Source organism: Mus caroli, chromosome 3, assembly GCF_900094665.2.
Source record: "Mus caroli chromosome 3, CAROLI_EIJ_v1.1, whole genome shotgun sequence".
Lineage (NCBI taxonomy): Eukaryota > Metazoa > Chordata > Mammalia > Rodentia > Muridae > Mus > Mus caroli.
In genome coordinates this window covers 76104495-76126854 of record NC_034572.1, presented here as the reverse complement: position 1 = coordinate 76126854, position 22360 = coordinate 76104495, and the positions used below count along the sequence as shown (strand labels likewise).

At 40.8% G+C, this 22360-nt stretch overlaps 1 protein-coding gene across 1 annotated transcript in view; it reads right to left on the bottom strand.

The window, feature by feature from the left end:
• The window catches only part of Dchs2 (dachsous cadherin-related 2), a 215712-nt gene that overhangs the window by 31940 nt on the left and 161412 nt on the right, over window positions 1-22360 (bottom strand). Inside the window, exons 11-14 of the mRNA XM_029475593.1 lie at window positions 18410-18544; window positions 17783-17992; window positions 12621-13478; window positions 1551-1664 (exon numbers count right to left, since the gene is read on the bottom strand). Of these exons, the coding sequence (XP_029331453.1) occupies window positions 1551-1664; window positions 12621-13478; window positions 17783-17992; window positions 18410-18544 (1317 nt within the window). The remainder of the gene's footprint in view (window positions 1-1550; window positions 1665-12620; window positions 13479-17782; window positions 17993-18409; window positions 18545-22360) is intronic.

Genomic DNA, 22360 nt, shown 5'->3' with positions numbered 1-22360 from the left:
AAAAGAATGGGAATGGGAGGGTAGGGAAGTGGGGGGCGCTATGGGGGACTTTTGGGATAGCATTGGAAATGTAACTGAGGAAAATATGTAATAAAAATATTAAAAATTAAAAAAAAAGAAATGTGGGAACCTTACTATTCTTCCTGTTTTTCTAAATCCCAGCTCTTTTCCCAGAGCCCCACACGCTGGAACCACGAGGAACTTAAGGTATGAGGATGCTTGCTGCACTGCCCTTTGCTCCACCGTGGATGAGGAAATGACGGTGCCTAGCAGCTCTCAGCAAGAACCCTGACTGAAGGCTGTGTGGAACAACATTTATGGCACAACCCTGGACCAGACGGCATGTACTCAAACGGCCTTACTCTTGTGTTTCCCCTCACAAGATAGATCAAATAAAACCGCTGAGCTGTACAATAACGCAGAGGTTCTTAGAAATATTATTGTTGAGGTTTGACAAGGAGGCAATTGAAAGCTGTCCGTCTCTATGCTGTGTAATGGTCGGTGCTCACCATAGTCACATGAAACCAAGGTTGACATGCACTCTATTTGTATATGTAGTTTCTTTAACAGCACAGAAAATCCTCCTATGAGTCCTTGAGTTTCCCAGTTGAGTAGTGAGAGGCCCATCCAGTGAAAACTTCCCAAGGCCAGTGGTTTGTGTGTGTGTGTGTGTGTGTATTTTTAAATAAAATTCAGTCCCAATAATTTCCCTAAGTTTTTCTCCAATTTCCCAAACAGTTAGTAAACTATAAATAAAATCCAAGGCGCCTTTAAAAACTCAAAAGGCAGGATAGACAACTGTCTAATTTGGAAATAGTAAGAACATAATTTTCAGTGATTCTACAGATATCAACAAATATACAGCTTTGGGTTTCCCATAATTTCCCATGGGCTGCCATGAGATAATTCTTATTTACCTTACAAGCATTAATCTCTAATAATTTCAAACTTTTAATTTTTAATCTATCCTTTCACAATTTTACTTACATATGAATATATATATATATATATATATATATGATAACACACACACCCTGATCACATTCACCCCCTATCCTCTCTGCCTCCCTTTAATCCCTGCTGAACCTTTATTCCTAACAAATCTCCCTCCTACTGTTACTCATCTTGAGAATCGCCATGTTTTAAATTAGGACTGATTGCATGAGCATTGGTGGGAATTACTAACTGGAACAGGGCCAACTCACTAGTGGCCAAACTACCAAGGAACACCTCCCTATTCCACAGCCTCCAGCTCCCTGTGCAGGGGCGAGGCATCATGAACCTCTTCTCTGTCCATGGTGGGCAGCTGACAGGCCCAGTGTTGTGCAGGTCTTGTGGACACACCACAGCTGTTGAGAGCCCATCGGTGCAACAACCACACCATGTCTACAAGACTGTTTCACCACCCTCTTCCCCAGCCTTTGGCTCTTGTGTTCTTTCTCTACTCTCTTCTGCCCTGTTTCTTAGAAATGTTCCAGAATGACTTATCAGTAAGTAGTGCCAGTGAAGTGAACAGAAAATGAAGCCATCATAAGGTAGGAAGGGATTACCTGAGTTGGAGCCAAGGGAGAACACTCCATCTTCATTCCCACTAACAACTGAGTATCTAATGGTGTCTGGACTTGACACAGGAGCAAACGCCTTTACAGTCACAACAGAAGTACCTGTAAAATCAGGGTTTAAGAAAAACATTAGCACATTTTATGAAAGCACAAGGGTGAACACTGGGTGTCATCTGCCTACTCTTGTTATACTTGTCTGTTCCTGGGACAGTCACTGTCTTCACAAACCACGTTGAATACTGGGATACAGGGACAAGATAGAGGAGGACTGCAGCTTTGCAGTACTTATGAACTGGGAGAAGTCAGTGGATGAACCATTAGGCAGTATACATCCAAAGCTCATTTCAGATTGTGTGGACTTCCCTCAAAGGAGAGAAATGGGTCCCTGACAGAAACTGTGGCTTGGGGTGGGAGAAGCAGCCCCTCCTTTAAGATGTGTGAGTACCGTGAAGGTAAACAGCCACATGAGGAAGTGACAGGAGAGAGTTCTGGGAGGACAGCAGTGTGGCTGGAAAGGGCTGAGTTTGTTGAGTCAGTCAGTCGAAGCAGAGACATCAAATGAAAACATCAGGGTACTAGAGAGGAGGGTTTGATTGAGCTTACATCGAATCCCAGAAGGGAGTTAATGGATAGAGTAAATTATTATGGTATGCCTTTAAAAAGACACTTCTCCAGTATCCTGTCCAGTATCCCAGTCCAGTCATCACACTTCCTTAACAAAGAAGTAAAAGAGAGGAGCTAGAGAAAGTACCCAAGGAGCTAAAGGGATCTGCAACCCTATAGGAGGATCAACAATATGAACTAACCAGTAACCCCAGAGCTTGTGTCTCTAGCTGCATATGTAGAAGAAATGTCCTAGTCGGCCATCAATGGGAAGAGAGGCCCCTTGGTCTAGCAAACTTTATATGCCTCAGTACAGGGGAATGCCAGGGCCAGGAAGCAGGAGTGGGTGGGTTGGTGAGCAGGGCAGGGGGAGTGTATAAGGAACTTTTGGGATAGCATTTAAAATGTAAATAAAGAAAATATCTAATAAAAATTGTTTAAAAGAAAAAGAAGTTAAAATAAACATATTTGGAAAGAGGGAAGAGGAAAGAAAACAGTAAGAGAAAAGACACTGGAGTTCCTCAGCTGGGACAAATGTTAATCTCTTCCCACAGACACCTAAAGCCAGCCACACAAGCCAAAGGGACAGAGATTGAAACCCACCTTAACACAAACACACGTCCTTTCATGTGTGCCCCTCTTCCCAGATTTTAGAATAAAATAAATAAATATATATTTTTTAAAGAATAGAGAATACAAAAGATCCGAGAACGGACAGCATTTTCACCTAGAATCCTCTTATTGCTTAGCACTCAGATCATATCTATTTTTATAAATACCTAAGTTTGTAAAGTCAAAACTTCAGTGAGAACTGACTTTGATAAAAGGCAAAAATCTAGTAAAGCCCAGACAGAATCTATGCCTCTCTTGTTGTACATCTGCTGGTAGGAAGGCTGTCCTTGGAGAGTGAGCATGGCTTTGCACACAAGACAAAACCTTCTGCAAACACTGGGCTGCATCCCCAGCTCCCAGAGATCATCTTTTAAAAAGACACTAAGTTACCCAGGTTGACCGTGAACTCTCTGTAGCTCTGTAGACCTTGTGACCCTTTTGCCTCAAGGTCCTTCTGCTGGGGTTCAGAGGCATATGCCAACAGGACAGATTGAGTCACAACTCATTAGAAATGTTACACTTAACAGAAAGCCTGACAACGTTTAAATCCCATTAATCTAGATTTCCAAATGTCTCTCCTTTCCAAACCACTTACAAAGTTATTTAGCAACAAGGAAACAAATGAAATAATAGTGGTAGAATCGAATTACTACAAGTGTTGAGAACGCTTCAATTGCATCGTAACTGGTGGTTCTGGTACTACACATCACCAGGCACTTGTGGCTCCTGTAACAATGCCTTCCCTTTCTATAAGCTGATGTAGGCACACATGCACACACAGATAGATAGATAGATAGATAGATAGATAGATAGATAGATAGATAGATAGATAGAGATAGAGACATTTCTCTATACATATATATTCTTTCCTTTCAAATGTGGGTTCCAAGGATCAACTCAAAATTATGTATATTTTTAGATCCTATAAATAATATATAAATTATAATACAAATAATATATTTATAAATAATATAAATATATACTTGTATTATAAATAATATTAAAATATTATATACACATGCATACACACATACATACATGTATACTGCAGTGTTCTTCAAAGATACAGCTCAATCACAGTTCTGTGCATCCTTATTCAACTTTTAAGTACTGGAAATGTTATTGCAACTATGTTGCCACATACTCATAAGAATGTCAATCCTAAGACAAACAACTGTGCAGGCAAGATGTACAACCCTTGTGATGGCCTTCATTTCTCCCTGGGACAGAATGCTTTTTCCATGCCCAATTAAAAAAAAACTGAGAATATCTCTTGTGTGTAAAAAACCAATTATGACCACAGAACTGGAAAATATCCCTATGGCCTCTCTTATGTAGAAGGAAAACTCCTATTCTGTTGCAAATCAAATGTTTACAGTGTCAAATGGAACTGTAACCCAGAGAAATTTCATTCAACAAGAACCCTTCACACTGGATGCTAAAGTCTTAGGAGAGCCACGAGTGTTTATGTATTTTCTTTCTCTGACAGAGTTTAAATGTGAAACATCCCTTACAAAGAGCAAATAAAGGCCTTCATATTTCTAGATCCTGCTTCCCGCCACATTGTTAACCTGCCTTTCTCTCTGCCCATAGGGGTAAACTTGAATGGCTGTGCACTGCACTTCAAGGTAGAAATGGCAAGCTGTGCAGTTGCCTACGACCTTTCAATTTGCAAACATTATTTACAAACTAGTACATGAGCACTTCTTGAGTACTGCTCATTACTCATAAGCAATAAAAATATTATCAGTGGCTGAGTCAAAACATGCATTTCAAATGTTTCATTTATAAAGAGCAGTTTAGCCAGTTCCAGTATCTTTTATTGATAATTTCAATTTCTTGCTTTCAATGACTTGAGTGTGTTCTTCAACCTTCTTCTGACCCCTGATGACCCTGCGGAGAAGCCTGCTTGGTGTAAGTGCTCCTTAGTGAGGATGCATCCCTTGTCTCCCATGACTCTTTGGACTTCTTGTTCTTTAGTATATGACAGCTTGATTTTAATGACTTTGCTATGAGGCTTTTTTGCTTCACCCTAAATCTATTTGGTGAGCTTATCACATTTAACATTTCTATTCCCTTCTTCAGCTTTGGAAAGTTCTTGACTGCAGTTTCTTTAAAGGAGGCCTCTGCATTTGTCTCCTTAATGGCTTCTTACATGGCTTTCATAATAGATACATTGTTTCATTTGATGGTATCCACTGATTCTGTTGGACTTTTAGAGATCCCAGTCTCGCTTTGTTACTAATAGCTTGCCTCCAACTCCACCAATTTTTCTGCATTATCAAATCTGTTGTTGAATTTCCCTAGTGAACTTTTCAATTAAGTTGTAGTATTAGTAAACCTTAAAATTTCTGTTTGATTCTTTATATGAATAACTTTTCACTGATGTCATTTGGTTGTCTGTGTTTCCTTGTAATGTATTGACTGAATTTCTTGAGAATAATTGCACGATTTTAAATTTCTATTTTTTTTATTTGTGCCACATTTCTCTGTATGCTTAGTGAGGTGGGGGGCATTTGTGTGCAACTGAAAGAGAACAGTCACCCTTAGTTTTTACTCACTGGCTCTGTACAGGAAAGCTTTGCCCATCAACCTGGTCAGCAAATCTGAGAAGCTCAGAAACTTTTTCTGATAGTGTCTTCTTAAGATTGTGCTTATAATTTCCCAATTAGAAAGGTTTGCATGTTTTGGTTCACACCCACTACCACTGGGAGTTTGTAATCTTGATTTTTCAATCTGGATGCTTGCTGTCACTTAAGCTGATCTATGACAAATTGGGGTAGGGCTTATCTGTGGTGAAATAAAATAATTCATATTGGTTATTTCAATGTGACTATCCTTTGCTCTGAGCTTTCCTGGAGTCCTATAACTTTCAGATTGCAATTTCAGTTCTTGTGAGGTCTTCTGGGAAACAGAACAATTGTTGGACATTCAAACTCCATCAAAACTGCTCTGTATAAATGAAATAGAAGCAGATCTTTCCAGATAGACAGAAGCTGGGCAATTCATGACCACTATGCTTGCCTCGTAAGGTACAATGAACAGAGTCCTTCAAGTAAAGTAAATGTGAAAGGACACTGGGCAGTGAATGAAAGCATAAGAAAGCTAAACTTACCTGGCAAGGTAAGTGTAGACTGATATGTAAATATATATATATATATATATATATACATATATACATATATATGTGTATATATATCCTAAAAATAGGAGAGGATTTCAGTATTCTACCTTGAATAATTCAAACATCTAACAGACAGAAGAGAAAACAGAGCAGTAAACTTCAATAACACCATAGACAACAAATCTATTAGACATCTACAGAACACCTTATCCCCAAGCCCCAGAACATACATCCTTCTGAAGTACTCACAGAATATTTTCTAGTCTTCTCAACCACTATAGAGTGAAACTTCATCGCACTGGTGAAAGGAAAGCTGGGAAATCCCCAAATGTGTGAATGACCAATGCACCAAGAAAGAAATAAAAGGAAACTAGAAAGAGAATATTTTGAGATGAAAAGGAGACCACACAATAAAAGTTTTGGTGCAGCACAAATGGCTCTACGGAGTGACTGATGGAGAACACTTACATTAGAAACAGAAATGACAGGCCACCATGTTATGTCACAAGGAAAGAAGAGAAGACAGTGAGGCTGATCTTAGAAGAAGGAAAGAAATAATAAAGATCAGAGCAGGAATAAACTACATAGAAAAGCACTGAAGTGATTGGAAAAATCATTGAAAGGAAAAATTTTAATTTTCTTTAAAAAGGCCAACTAAATTGAAAAACCATAGCTAGACTAAGCGAACAAAAGAGACAAAATATTCAACAAAAGTCAGACACAAAAGAGGAGATGTTGTTACTACCATAGCAGGCAGTTAATATAACTATGAACAATGGTGCCAACATATTATGTTTCCTAGAAGGAACACATATTTCTCATAACTTACAACATATGAAGACTGATTCATAAAGAAATAGAAATTAAAAAAAAAAAAGAAATAGAAATTTTTAATAGACCTTCACTAAAAAATGACTATACCAGTAATAATAAAAAAGACCACCACAAGATGAGGTGTTTTTACTGAGGATAACAAATATTCATTTGAATAGAGCTTATACCAATCCTTGGAGGAATAACACATCTATAAAGGAGGTAGAAATGGGGAGACTTGGGTACCACACCTCAGAAGATAGCATTTGAGAACCAGGCCAAGGGCAGGTGGGTGAGCAATCACTTGATATTTTGGAGCAGAAATTAGATAAATAGAGGTGTTACTTTAGATTTTCTTTTCACCTCCCTCTTCTGACCCCTGGCATCCCCCTGGAATCATATCCCCCTGGAGCCTCCATCAATAACACCATTGGGTTGGTCTACCTTCAAAATACTCACTGAATTTGGTACAGGGAAGATGTACTAATAATTTCTTCAGACTCCCTAAGTGTCTGTAAGTACAGCTGAATTGATAAGTCTGTGTCTTAAAAAGCACTATGTCCCCAGGTGGTGGTGGCATCACCGTTAATCCCAGTGAAAGAGGAAAATTACTGACCACCAGAACTCTCACCCCAGAGTACATTCTGAACTCTCACACCGGAGTCCGACCCCCTCTCAAATGAAAACTGTTCCAGGGACATTTTTGAGATAAGGGTGTGAGTAAACCTCAGTTCCAATGAATCAAGTACATGGCCAAAGTGTGGGACGCGGTTGCGAAAAGCACTTTGAAAAAACCCTTGGCTGAATCTCTTAGTGACGTAAACCTGTATTTTCCCTGCCCTGCTCCCCCCTTGCCTCCTTCCTATAAAAGCTTGTGAAAAACTTGGGCCGGTCGTCGAATCTCCTCTACACCATGCTGGGTGTATGGGTTTCGACCCCAGAGCTCTAGTTCATGTATTTGCTTGCTGTTGCTTTATAGAGCTCTGGTTTATGTGCTTTTTATGTGCTTTCTTGTTGCTGCTGTATTAAATCTTACTCTCTACATCTTAAGTTTAGTCTCAGTGTCTTCTTGGGTGCGCGGCTGTCCCGAGGCTTGAGTGGGTGTCTCCCCTTGGGAGTCTTAGAGTCTTTCACCAGCACTTAGGAGGCAGAGGCCTTGGCATCTCTATAAGTTCAAGGCCAGCCTGATCTACAGAGTGAGTTCCAGCCAGGACTACAGAGAGAAACCCTGTCATCTCAATTTAGCTATTTCAATCCACACAGCAATAATTATTCTTCATATTTAAAAAAATGGCACTATGGTGTATATGTTTGTTTCAGACTGGTGAAGTCCCACTCTTAAGAAAGGAAACCCCATATTAGGTTAGTAAAATGAGACTGGGTTACCCTTTACATCATCAAGCCAATTAAAAAGTCTACCATTTAGGTCTGAAGATGGTCCTGTGACTGAGAACACTCGCAGCTCATGCAAAGGACCAGAGTTTTATTGCCAGCACACACGTGACAGCTTAAAACTGTCAGTAACTATAGTTCCAGGGGATCAGTCACCCTCCTCTGGCTTCCATGGGCTCCCATTGTACACATGTAGTTTACATGCATGCAGGTAAAATACTCCTAGTCATGAAATAAAAGTAAAAAACAATCCCAGCGTGGATGAGGGAGGGCTTCTTAGACTCCATCCCTAGCTAAGGAGCTTTAGCAGTTAATGGCTCCTGGGGATGGGAAGTCACTTATCTCTGGAGTAAGTGGCTGTGCCCCAGAAGATAACCTCATAGCCATTCATATATAAGCAACATTAATTGGACTCAGTGGGTTAAAATAATCATGATAATAATAGGAATTAAAATTTAAAAAGTTATAAAACTGGGAGGGTAGTGAGGAAAATGGACAGAGAAGTGAAGGGTAGCTATGAATGGGATACACTGTACACATATAAGAATGAATGAAAATGATTTTCAAAGGAAGAAAATAATAGCAAATCAAAGTGGATAAGATCTTGACCTTCCGTGGCTGAGACCCGAGGGGGCTGGTATGCATTCGCAGACATGAAGACTGTTTTGAAGTATGAACCTTTTGAGGAAACTGAACTTCGCCTAAGACATCTGTCTTCTACAGAGTTCTCTTAGATCACAGATGAGGTATGGAGATCTATATTGAAAATGGTCCTGATTCCTATGAAATCTATCTCAAATGCAAGACTGGTCCCAAGTAATGAAATAGGAATGAGAGAAATATTGTTCCTTCATTGTCATAAACATTCCAAAGTCCCCAGTGACATGGTACTGCCTACTCTTGTTTATGGGGTAATTTATTTCCTTGGAAAATACAATTCTTATCTAGTTTGTTCAGAAAAACGAACCAGATGGCAGAGCTTTAAAAGCTGCAAACACTTCACAATGATCATACAACCATTATGTAATAACTCTTTGCTCCAGTTAGAACTTAAACCCTGCTAACTTTATAAACTTCATGTTGAGATTTCAGACAAAAGGGAAATAGCCACAATAACAACCAAAGTGATGACTGGTATCCTCCTACAGCTTAATTTAATCCTTGCAGCATCCTTGTGAGGAAGTCATTACTGCTTCCACTTTATGGAAAGAGAACTCGCTCACCATGAGCGGTGGAGCCATGACAGGCTCTCCCTCCCTGCCTCAATAATGTGTGTCACATGTCCACACTGCCCAGCAATGGAGAACAGCAGCTCACTGGATCTCCTGCCAAAGTGCTGGGAGACAATTTTCTCCTCCAAAATATCCAGATCTAAATGGGTTACTTATTTTATAATATTAAATATATTTTACTAGTCAGATTTCCCCCATGTGTCATCATGTTTCAATATTAGTTCAAGTTTTCCAAAGTCTTGAGTACTTAACTTTTAGACAGGGTATCAAAATAATTCATAATGTCAATTTTCCACCCCAGGGCAATTCACAGAAATGCATGAAGTTCTGAAGAGCCCACACTGAGGACAACAGTTGCTGATTCATCCTCACTGGGATCTCCACAGTATGAAAAGGGAAACAGACACAGGGAGAAGCCCGTTTCACCATTTAGTGAATTTAATCATTGTGATTAACTAAGTGGTTTCTTCTTAAGGTTTGAAGAGACTTGGAGCTTGTTGGTAAGACATCACTTTAGAAGCTGTCTCAGTGTCATGTAAAAAAAAATGTGCTCTCTTCAAAAAAAAAAGAAAGAAAGAAAGAAAGAAAGAAAGAAAGAAAGAAAGAAAGAAAGAAAGAGGGAAGAGCATTGGAAATCCATAAAGGGAATTACTGGATAGCAGAGAGGTATAAAGAAACCAAAGGGTGATCTGGGAAAAGACATAAGAACTTGGGGCTCTGGGTGCACTGCCCCTCTGCATGGTGAGAGCAAGCAGAAGCTTGGTGAACATGGCCAGGTGAGGAGACCAGCAGTGTGAATCACAGGTAGAAGCACAAACTATTAGAAGCCTCAAATCCAGGCAAGGGTTCTAGAGATTTCTCTAGTAAGAGAGGAATTCTATTTTGTCAGTCTCCATGGCTCTCAGGAGCTGTGGCCAGGGGCCATTTTGAGAGAGATACTATTGTCTAAACTAAGCCACCCCAGAAGCCTAAGAACAAGGAGCAACCACAGGTTAGATCCTGATGAGAGGAGGCTTTGAAGTGTCGTAGAGAATGGGAGGATCACACATGGGCAAAGAAAAAAGGGCAATGAGCACAAGGCCCAAGGCAGTGAAATGTTCAGGGAAGTGGTCTAGCCCTCAGTAGAAGATGACCTCAGTACCTGAGACTAACCTGGGAGTTTGATAATCTTGAGCCTAGAGTCAACAGGCAGATCAACTTCAGAAGCCACCTTCCCACTGTTTACAACTGTGGAGTCAAGAGGATGGTACTTACCACCCAGAACTACATCCTCAAGAAGGGTGATCAATGCTTACTGGATTTTGAAGGTATAGGAGACAAGCCTACTGTATAGATCCCAACCTACTTAGGAGACACCCCTCAACCTAAATATTAACTACCCCAGGATGGACAATCTGGGGACACTCTGAAATATGGGAAAACCTACCTACCCCACAGACTACAAAACTAAATGTGACAAGCAGCACATATATATATATATATATATATATATATATATATATATGTATATATACATATATATATATGCATATGAGTGTGTGTGTGTGTATGTTGTGTACATGTGTATATTGCCTGAAGCAGAGGACAGGAGGGTAGCCATTTGGGGTTAGGAAGGAGCATAATGAGAGAGGAGAAAGTGGGAAAGGGGAACAGGGTTGCATAGTGGGAGGCAACTATGATCAAGGCATAATGACAGAGTCATGAAAGTGTCTTGGTAATACTCATTATTGTGTACACTAAAATTAATGAAATGAAAGTAAAACTATAATAAAGGCAAGGAAATCAAATGCCCTTTGCTGGCTTCTGTGGTCACCAGACACACAATTGGTACACATACATACACTCAAACAAAACAGTCAAAACGCAAAGCAACTTAATGTGATGTGATTTACAATAACACCCACAATAAGTCACTAAAGATTAACAATCCATGTCAAGTATCTCTTACTGATACGATGTTTGAGAGACCTATGGGAAATGTAAACTTCTCTAATACTTTTCATTTGAAGAATACAAAGGTTTAAGTCTTAGGTGCATTGGGAGAGAACAAAAGTCGTTCTGGAAGTTATACAATGACATTTAATTGCATTAAGGTCATTCTAATACTGATTGATAACCTGCAATATTTTGAGCCTACTGAAACACAAAATGAACAGAAAACAATCAATAAGGGAAATCTTTTCCTTGTGTTTGATATCGCTGTAGTCTGTATTAAATTAATCTTCCAGGAAAAGGAACAGCTGCTGAAAAATGTCAATCAATGTTTCATGCACACAGCCCGTGCTTATCAGAGAACCCAGGGGACCTTCCTCATCCGGTTACTTGCTCTGATCACATTCAACGGCTCTCCAAGCTGCTCTTCTCTCTTTCTTCTTTTCCCTTTCCTGTTATATCTGCTGGTTTTAGTCCACCTTCTAGCTGGCACTGTATACACCATCCCATGTCAAGTGTATTCTTCCAGGACAAGCCTGTCCACAACTCATTACACCTGGCTACTGACAGATGCCAGGCACCTGCATTGCCAGCATAAGTGCTAACTAGCTTCCTTGAAGCGTACAATTTCAGAAGTGCATTATTAGGATATTAAGTGCTGCCTAACAGCTGCTTTTACAATACAAATCATCGAATTTAACTCCAAATATTAAATAGAACTAAAAAGATAATCTTATAAGGAATTAATAAAACATGGGCTTAGAAGGATAGAGACTTCTGACATGTCAATCCTTTAGCTTTTTAAGTCAAGTCTTAAGTAAGAAGGCACAGTGTTAGAAGTGGTTTTGGTTTCTTATATTCTACCCTGATATCTTGTTTCAGACAAGGGCAACATTAGCTATGCCTATACTTCGGATGTGGATGTTTCCCAAAGGTCTACCATGTTAACAGCTCAGTGAAAAACCAAGGTGATGGTACTTCTGGGAAATGGTGGCAAGCCTGTGGCTCACTGTTGGGTCCTAGGGATGTGAAAGAGGACTCTATTCCTACTCTACCTTCCCACCATAATACTGACCTCCCAGAAACCCAACACAGCAGGGCCACTTAGCTTTGCCTAGAACTTTCAGAGTAACTAAACAAAAGAGAGGTCTTGTTTAAATAGGCTAGTTGGTTCAAGTGTTTCACTGTAGTGTTAGAGAACTAATACAATCCCATTGATTATAGCTTCCCAGTATCAAGAATTGTCTAGACTCCTAGGCTTACAACTGAATCTGCAATGGCAATCTTCTGTAGTCTTTTGCATTGTGCCCTAATTTGTACAACACACAAGAAACTTAAGGATACACTCACCTGGCTCACAGTTTTCAGTCACAAGTCCTGTATAGAGATAGCGGCTGAAGGACAGCTTCATACCTTCTCCTTCCTTGTGGACAACCAAGAGACCCATGGTTGTCCTTGCCGGGGTCCCTTGATCTGTGGCCAATAACCGCACCCAGATAGGAAAGTATTCTGAAGACAGATTCTGCTGCAGTTTAATTTCTCCCGTATATCCATCGATGGAAAACACGGACTGGCGGTCTGCAAAACTAAAAGTAACAGTTCCATTGGGCCCTGCATCTGGATCACTGGCTCTCAGATGAACAATGGTCTGGTTTAGGGCCAGCATGGGGGAGATGAAAGCATCAACTGGGTTCTCTTCCCAAACAGGATCGTTGTCGTTAGCATCCATGACGGATATGAGTATGGAGAGCACGCTGCTTTTGGCACCTTGAGTGCTGCAGTCTCTGGCTACAGCCTGGAATGTGTGCTGAGACCTGGCTTCTCGATCAAGGGTATGGCTAGTTCTCAAGGTCCCTGTTACACGATCAATAGTGAAGGCGTCGGAAGCTTCCTCCATAAGAAAATATTCCACCTGCCCGTTGAGACCCTCATCTCTGTCCACGGCAGACAGCACCAGAACCACGGTGCCCACTTCCGCATCTTCTCTTACGGAGGACTGATAATGAAGCATAGGAAAAGCAGGGCTATGGTCGTTGTCGTCCAAAACTCTAACATGCAGCTGGATTGCAGAGCTTTGAGGCGGGTTCCCCAAGTCTGAGCACAGGATAGTGAGGGTAAAATTGCTGATCTGCTCCCGGTCCAAAGCACGAGTGGTTGAGAGTTCTCCTGAGGTTGTATGGATTGCAAAATATTCATCGGTATTTCCTTCTGTCACAGAAAATAGTTGAAGATCTATTAGAAATGGGAAAATAATAACCCCTTGATAGCTAATACACTTATTTAGTCATTGAGATTGGTTACTGATTGTTGTATCTTAGCTCTTTTTTAAGTACTGAGAACAATGGAACAGGGCAAACTTGGTAGCTTCTAAATGTGTGTCTCAGAGCATTACAACAATTGAATATAAAATGCTTTGTATTGATACATTTTCCCCATAACATTTAGATGTGTATTTTATTAAAAATAAAACAAGAGGCAGGGGTAAGAAACAGTATACAATGTCCATTTGGTTTGCTTTATTTGTTTGTTGTTTGCTATCAATCAAAAATTAACATGAGGAGTCACTGGAGAGATGGCTCAGTGGTTAAAAGCACTTGCTGCTCTCTCAGAGGACCCCAGTTCTGCTCCCAGTGTTTACATGGGAGCCCACAACCACCTTTAACTCCCATTCCATGTGATGCAATGCTCCCTTCTGGCCTCCACAGGTACTGCATGCAGGGGTATCCATCCATCCATACATACATACATATACATGTGAAACAACTAAATCTATTTTTAAAACACTCTAAGAAATTAGCAGGTGAGTTGTAATCATTTTCCATAATGTTACCGGCCGCTGAGTTTATTTTAGTTGTATACCACCTCTCTGTTCATCTCTTCTCTAATCCCTGGCACTGCCTGTGTGAGTCCTGACACTTCTGTGGGAGTCGGCAACACATCCGCCCAGTTCTTCCATGACCTCATCAAGATATTTTAACTCCTCTCTGTATCTTTCAAAAATGTGCTCTTTACTATCGCCCATGGTACCAACTCTAATAAAAGTTATAATTGAGCACAAAGACAAAATGTCTCAAAGCCATCTGGTAGGTTACAGAATCTAAAAATGGTTCAAAGACTCATGGCCATATTCTTGAGTGACTGATAGGATCAAAGTACCAAGCTCAATGGTATGGGCTCTTATTAGTTTGAAAGCACTTAAAGCATATGGGAACTAAGTGTTCAGAGAAAATGATCACAATAGCTAGTGTGCGTGCTCAGGGAGGAATCCTGACTTTTTATTTATAAGAGACAGTTAGTCTACATCCAACATAGGGATAGACACAGTGTGTGATATTTTTGATTGAGAAAGCCAATTCATCCAACATTCATAGCCCTAGTAAGTGACACAGATGACCTCTTATTGTATGCTACAACTGTGCTTCCAAGGCCTTACAATCAAGGAAGGGTAGGTTGGGACACAGACATTAGGGTATTCTCTGAAGACTCACATTCAGGTGGTCAGGAATCAACTGTGTATAGCCTGTTAGCATGGGATCAAAATGCTATTAGAAACAATAACACCTAAGTTAATCCTTACGTGGGAAGAAGCAAGACTATTCTGTGTAAAGCAAAGACTGAACGTGTCTTGGAGCAATTAAAAGAAAACTGGCTTCCCTGGAGTTTGCATGTAGCGTGTAAGGAGTGTGTTGTCACTAGTGAAGGCATGACTTTTGGAGGAAAGCAGGGTCAAACCTCAAATGGCCGTACTTCATTGCAGAACGTGAAGAGGAGAACTGGAAGGAATTTAGGCAGAGCCAGGAGTCAGGTTTCTGTTTTAAGAGCAAGACTGAGGAATCAAGGTAAGAGTGAATTGACTTGCCTCTAAGGTGATGCAGTTACACAACAATGTAGAGATGAGGCTTTAAGAGATGAGTCTGGGCTAATATCCACTTATCAGTGAGTACATATCATTTGAGTTCTTTTGTGATTGGGTTACCTCACTCAGGATAATGCCCTCCAGGTCCAACCATTTCTTTTTAATAGCTGAGTAGTACTCCATTATGTAATTGTACCACATTTTTTGTATTCATTCCTCTGTTGAGAGGCATCTGGACTCTTTCCAGCTTCTGGCTATTATAAATAAGGCTGCTATGAACATAGTGGAGCATGTAAACTTAGAATACCCAAGATATAAGTTACAATTTGCAAAACACATGAAACTCAAGAAGAACGAAGATCAAAGTGTGGACACTTTGCCCCTTCTTAGAATTGGGAACAAAACACCCATGGAAGGAGTTACAGAGACAATGTTTGGAGCTGAGACAAAAGGATGGACCATCTAGAGATTACCATATCCAGGGATCCATCCCATAATCAGCCTCCAAATGCTGACACCATTGCATACACTAGCAAGATTTTGCTGAAAGGACCCTGATATAGCTGTCTCTTGTGAGACTAGGCCGGGGCCTAGCAAACACATAAGTGGATGCCCACAGTCAGCTATTGGATGGATCACAGGGCCCCCAATGGAGGAGCTAGAGAAAGTACCCAAGGAGCTAAAGGGATCTGCAACCCTATAGGTGGAACAACATGATGAACTAACCAGTACCCCGGAGCTCTTGACTCTAGCTGCATAGGTATCAAAAGATGGCCTAGTCGGCCATCACTTGAAAGAGAGACCCATTGAACTTGCAAACTTTATATGCCTCAGTACAGGGGAACGCCAGGGCCAAAAAGTGGGAGTGGGTGGGTAGGGGAGTGGGAGGGGGTATGGGGGACTTTTGGGATAGCATTGGAAATGTAAATGAGGAAAATACCTAATAAAAAATATTAAGAAAAAAAGAGATGAGTCTGGTGAGTCTGTAGGTTATGGGGAATGTGCCCCTAAAGAAGATTGTGGAAGCCTACATTTTCTACTCCTGTGCCCTAGTTTACAATGCAAGCAGGTCTAGTCTAGTTTGCCCTATGTAGCTGCCATAATATTCCACTACAGGCCTAAAGAAATGGTCCAATCCATCATAAACTGAAAGCTCTGAAGATGGAGCCCAGCTAACTTTTGTCCCTTGCAAGTTGATTGTCTCAAATAGCATGTTACTGCTACGAAAGACTAAATGAAAAGAATGATGTTTATAGCAATCATTCCTAAAGGAATGTCTGAGCGTGTCAGGGATGGCATAAAGGGAAGTTTTCCAGGGAGAGTCTGTAAACAAATAGCTTTGAGGCAGGTCCCAGATGCATAGCTTGTTTGCCCTACTGCTACAAGTGTTTTCCCTGAGAACCCATTTAGTGTGTTGGTTATGTTTTTGTCAACTTGACATAAAACTAGGGTGATCTGGGAAGAGAAAACATCATGAATAAAATGCCATCCACTAGACAGGCCTCTATGTAAGTCTATGGGGACATTTTCTTGATCAACAATTGATATGAGAGGACCACTACTGTGGTCAGTTCTGACCCTAGGCAGGTGTCCTGGGCTATATAAGAAAGGGAACTGAATGTGAGCCATGAGGAGCAGGCCAGTAAGCATCCTCCTCCAAGGTCTCTGAGTCAGTGTCTGCCTCCGGGTTCCTGCTTTGAGTTCCTGCCTCAACTTCTGTGCATGATGCACTGTAAGCTGCAAGGTGAAATAAACTCTTCCCTCTCCAAGTTGTTTTTGGTCATGGTGTTAGTCACAGCAACAGAGAAGCAAACCATGATGCCTAGGATCATAAATACAGGTTTGCTCTCCCATATTCGCCTTTATTATCACCCGTTTCTCAAAAACAAAAAGGTATACTCCCAGCAGACCAAGAGGCTGGGTCAGAACCCTTGAGTAAAGGATCTCAAGACTAACCTGGGTAACATTATGAAACTTTTAGAAGAAGGAAGGAAGAAAGGAAGGAAGGAAGGAAGGAAGGAAGGAAGGAAGGAAGGAAGGAAGGAAGGAAGGAAGGGAGAAAATCACAAATTCATAAACTAGAAAAACACTTATATTAATAGATACATTTCCAACACAATTTTATATTTTGTTTTTAATAAACCATTAGAGAAAACTTGGACAGTATCTTTGATACTTTAATCTTTCAATAATCAACTCTACTTAAAATAACTTTCAAGTTTAGATTCCATATTTACAAAATTTTTAAAGTCTCTTCCATTTCAATATATGCAGATACTCAATTCCAGATACTGTAGTAACAATAATTGATTTAAGAATAAAATTTTACTTCATTCCAGTAAATTATGACAGGATATAGAGGAAATATTAACTCAATATACAAAGAATAAACTAAGTGATCATAAGTAAACAAACATAGGGTGAAGCCGTCTGTTTTATCTGTATTTTCCCTAGTGTTGGCATAGAATCAAATGAGCTTTCAAGACCACAACCTTAGAGAATTTGGAGGGTCCGGGGTGGCTGTGTGCAGAGGCAGAAGCCCAGGAGCAGGGGAGCTGCAGTGTGGGTTTTGTAGGAAAATGCAACAGACACCAACACCAGACCATCTGCATCACTGATCAGTACCCAGAGAGAATGCTGGTTCTCCAGTACTCACCAGCTATGTGATAGGTGACAGCTCCATTGTTGCCAGTATCCATATCAAAAGCCAACACAGTGTACACAACCTCTGGATCTCGGTTTTCTAGGATTTCAATGTCATGATGGAGGACAATAAACTCCGGGGCATGGTCATTTTCATCTTCAATGGTGCAGATGATGGCCGCAGTGCTGGATAATGAAGGGACACCACCATCTCGCACTAGTACTGTTGTGGAATACAGAGGAGGATGGGGTGGGGCTGTTAATACATACCTTAGACATAGTATTCTGGTTACCCAGCATGAGACTGAACTGACTGGGTGTTCTTGGGTTGATCACATTCATGTAAAGGCATCTTACAGAACTCTTAAATATCAACATAGAGAAATGGCTCGGCAGTTAAGAGAAATTGCTCTTCTTCCAAAGGCCTGGAGGTCAGACCAGCACCCACATTAAGTGAAACTCCAATTCAAGGGAATCAGACAAACTTTTCTGGCCTTCTTGGGTACTGTATACACATGGTGCACATCCAGGCAAGCAGGCACACACATATATGTACATTTTAAGGAAATAAACACTTTACAAAAGAAATGCTAAATCTCACCAATAATCCTTTGGGGGTGGGGGTGGGGCAGTCCCTTACCTCGAAGCCTGAAGATTCCTTGAGCTTCCCTATCAAACGTGACAGCTGTCACCACCTCTCCAGTGTCAGGATTGATCTCAAACAACCCAAAGGCAGGCCCTGGCATGATTTCAAACTGATGTTTGGAATTGACTCCTTAAGGGAAAAAAAAAAAAAAGCAAACCTTAGCACTTCTCTCCTTGGGTAAATGATATATTCATCTTCATATGAATACATCAGGCTGAAGAGCAAGATTATTTTTTTAAGCTCTTCTGATTAAAGTAGAAGACAATATCTCTGTCAGTTCTTCTGGAATAAAGGCCTCGTGAGCCAAAATGCTTGGTTTTCAAAAGCCTTATGAGACTCACCCACAGTGAATGCTTGGAATTTTTTCCTTCCCATAAAGTTTTTCTTAGGAGTGAGCAACGCCACAACGTAGTCCTAATTACTCCCCCTAACACCCCTGATTGTGATTTAATGACATAATTGTGAACTTGCGGGGCAGATGACAATTTCTGTAGATTGGCCTCTATTTAAAAAGTCTGTGCTCAGCTGTAAGACTGTGTTTATGCTCAACCTCAGGCGGCAGGCCCACGGAGTTGCTCTGTGGTTATTCTTGCTTTGTTTTGTGTTTAACCTAGCAGTCGGCCTCCTATCTGCAGTGAGAAGCGCCACACCACATTGTTATGTGTCTTGAAAATAATTCCTCCCATTTTTGTGGTTGTAAGTAGTCACTTGCTTATTCCTCCTCACACCATTGTAATTGTCCAGAACAAACAAGAGAATAAGAAAATAGAAGAGAAATAGAGATGGCTTAGTCTAATCCCATTACCTTACTAAGCAAGTTGGAAGCCTCTGTCTGCAGATATTCAGTGCAATCTTCCTCAGGACACACATATAAAGATGTGTGTGTGCTCAGTTGCCTCTGTGTGTGCACGAGGCACTATCTGATATCAGACCTCGATACCTGCAGCCCCATGACCTCTTCCTCATCCCCCTTGGGGGCACCCCTCCTCAATGGCCTTCTTTCCCTCTGAGTATCATACCATCAACCTTGCTTCTTCCCCATGTCACTTGTGACTTTTGGTTGAAGATTCCCAACAGGGCCTTTCTCTACTCCCCTTTTCTTACTCAATAGGTGCTGAGATGAAGAGTAAGCCCCAGCAGTACGGGCTCAGGCCACAGAAGTGCACCATCATCTGTGATTGGCCTCAGTCACAGCTCCTCTGTAAGGCCTCCCACCTAACTCATACTGGCTCACTCGCACAGGCTCCTTTGTGTTTCTCAGAAAGACAAAAATCTATTGAGGAGTTCCCTCCGTCATAAAATCAAATGAGCAGAAGTGATCCTTCAATTGTTCTGGCTTGGAATTTTCTTGAAGCTTCTAGTCTTCCTTCTATATTTTTTTTCTATCTTCTTAAACTATAGGGATTAAGTCCTTTTCAATATTGCCAAATTTCCTTTAAGGATGTTGTCCATTCTCTGAAGCCCACATCAAACCACTGTCACCCCCAGCTATGGTTTCTACTGTGAGCGATGCTTTTCTGATTTTAAAACCTAGTGGCTATCTTCAGTTTTTACCTATTTTAGCTTCTCCATGATATTATCAATTCATGACTGATATCTAAAAAGACATAAAGGAACAAGAAAAGAGAAGAAAACCACATAGGAAGAGGAATAAAAGAAAAAATAATTTATCCAGGTATTTCTTTGTTTTGGTGCACAGTATGGAATGCAGGGCCTCACACATGCTAGGCAGACATGCTATGATTGAGATAAAGCCCCTAGTTGTTTCTCTATGTCATATTTGTCTCCTTGTTTCCAGAGTGAGATGAAAATGGCTTATTCTTGCCATAGTTTAATTAGCATCTTACTCTAATGGATAGAGGTAGAGCTGCATACACATTCATCTAATTTCTCCTAATCACTGACTCCAGGTGACACCAGTACCTGTTTTGAGCTTCAATTATTTGTTTAGTTAATTCTTTTCCTCCCTTTCTTCCTCCTGTCCGACCTCCCTTCCTTCTATCATTCATTCACTCATTCATTCCTCTTATCCTTCATCTCTCTTCTCATTTCTCCTTCCCGCACCCCCCCATGCTCAATTATCCATGCACATTTATTGCCAGACCTGGAAAAATATTGTTAAGACAACTATCTTGGTCTGTATAGCTCCTTTGTGTGGAATATACAATAAATCTGAGTTATAAAGACTGATGGGATAGACTCCAGGAGGAAGTAGATTCAGAGAATAGATAGTATGTTCATTGTTTCGATCAGTTAAGCATGCAGCATTCTAAGGGAATGAGCAGGTGGTTAAAATGTAGTGCTATGAAGACCACAAAGTCTGTCTCTCCACAAGGCTCATAGTACAGTACTCAGGACAGACAAGTAGTCATGCAAGCACAATTCTACATGATATGATATGATTGGCTAAGCCTTCTGTAGAACCATGAAGATGAACAGGAATTAACCAGTAAGAGGAAAGAAAGATACATAAAATCCATACACTTCACCAACATCTACAGATTCTCTCACAACATAGACCCTGTTTATATCTTCAATTCTTCTCACCTCACAGCTCACCCTTGCTATATTCCTGCCCCTCTTACTTCCTTTCTGCTCTCCGAACACACTAAGTTTCATTTTGCTTGCAGACTCTGGAGTTGTCATTTCCTGTTGGATCGTCCCTCACTGTTTTTTAAGACAGTGCTTAAACTACTGTCTCTCAAATCTAAACCTATGCTTGCATGCCCTGACCTATGACAATAAAGTCTAGCTCTCCTTTGCCCAGTGACTTCTTATCTTCAAAGACTTGTCACAAAGGAACACTGGAAGGAGGCTGAAAGTCCAAAGCGGTAAGGGCTAGGGACATGGCTCAGCAGTTAAGAGCATATGCTGTTCTTGCCATAGACCTAGGTTCAGTTCCCAGAATCTATATAGCCACTCACAACCATCTATATCTTCAGTTCAACCAAATGCCCTCTTCTGGCCTTCATGGGCATTGTGCACACATCACAAATATATATACAACAGGCAAAATATCCAAAACAAAATAAATAAATAATAAGTATTTTTAAAGAAGGGCAAATTGGAGTCTTCTTTCTAACTGCATATTGTATAGCAATGCTATTCTGTCCATTTAACATTGAAGATTCTGCAGAATTCTGTCCCTTTAACTCCAGATTCTACACTGTCCCGCCTCTTATCGTCAGTCCTCTGAGTTCCAAAACTTCTCATTTTGAATCTAAGTGGTAGTTGCTTCCAGACTCATCTCTCTCTCTCTCTCTCTCTCTCTCTCTCTCTCTCTCTCTCTCTCCTCACCCCAACCTCCATACTGTGTCCTTGCTCACGCAGCTGTCCAGCAAAATTATTGCAGTATCTAATATTGTTGGCTGAACATAACTGGCAAGAATATTTGTCACAAGGAGAAGGTCCTGCATAGTGTGGGATCTGGCCTCTTTGTTCTGGAATAGAGTGCTAGTGTCTTGTCACAGGAGAGAGAGAATACCAGTAAATCATCACTTTTGTGATAAAACAGATAACCAACCACTTTGGTTGGACTGTGAAGAAGCGATCATTAAAAGACTCAGAGTGGTTAGGGAACCAAATGTCAGTATAATTTACAGAAAGCAAATGACAAGTTAAAGTTTTAAACTTGGCAGCTTGATTCACAGAAGATTGCCAATCTACTATGATAGCCCTCAAGATCAATGTTCTTGAAGACTTGACCTGCATTGAATGGCAGATACACAACAGAGACAAAGGAATGCAAAAGTCCACTGACACCCACAGCCAGAGTCTGCAGTGTGGTGGGCACCAAGATGGAAGTGCAGGTTATAGAGAGATAAGAATCCATATTGAGAATCCAATTGTGTGCGGGACCTGAGACTGCATTAGTTAGGGAAGCAGAAACCGGCCTGAGTAGGGCCACAGGCCTCATCCGGCCGGATCAGCACCTGGGTAGCTAGA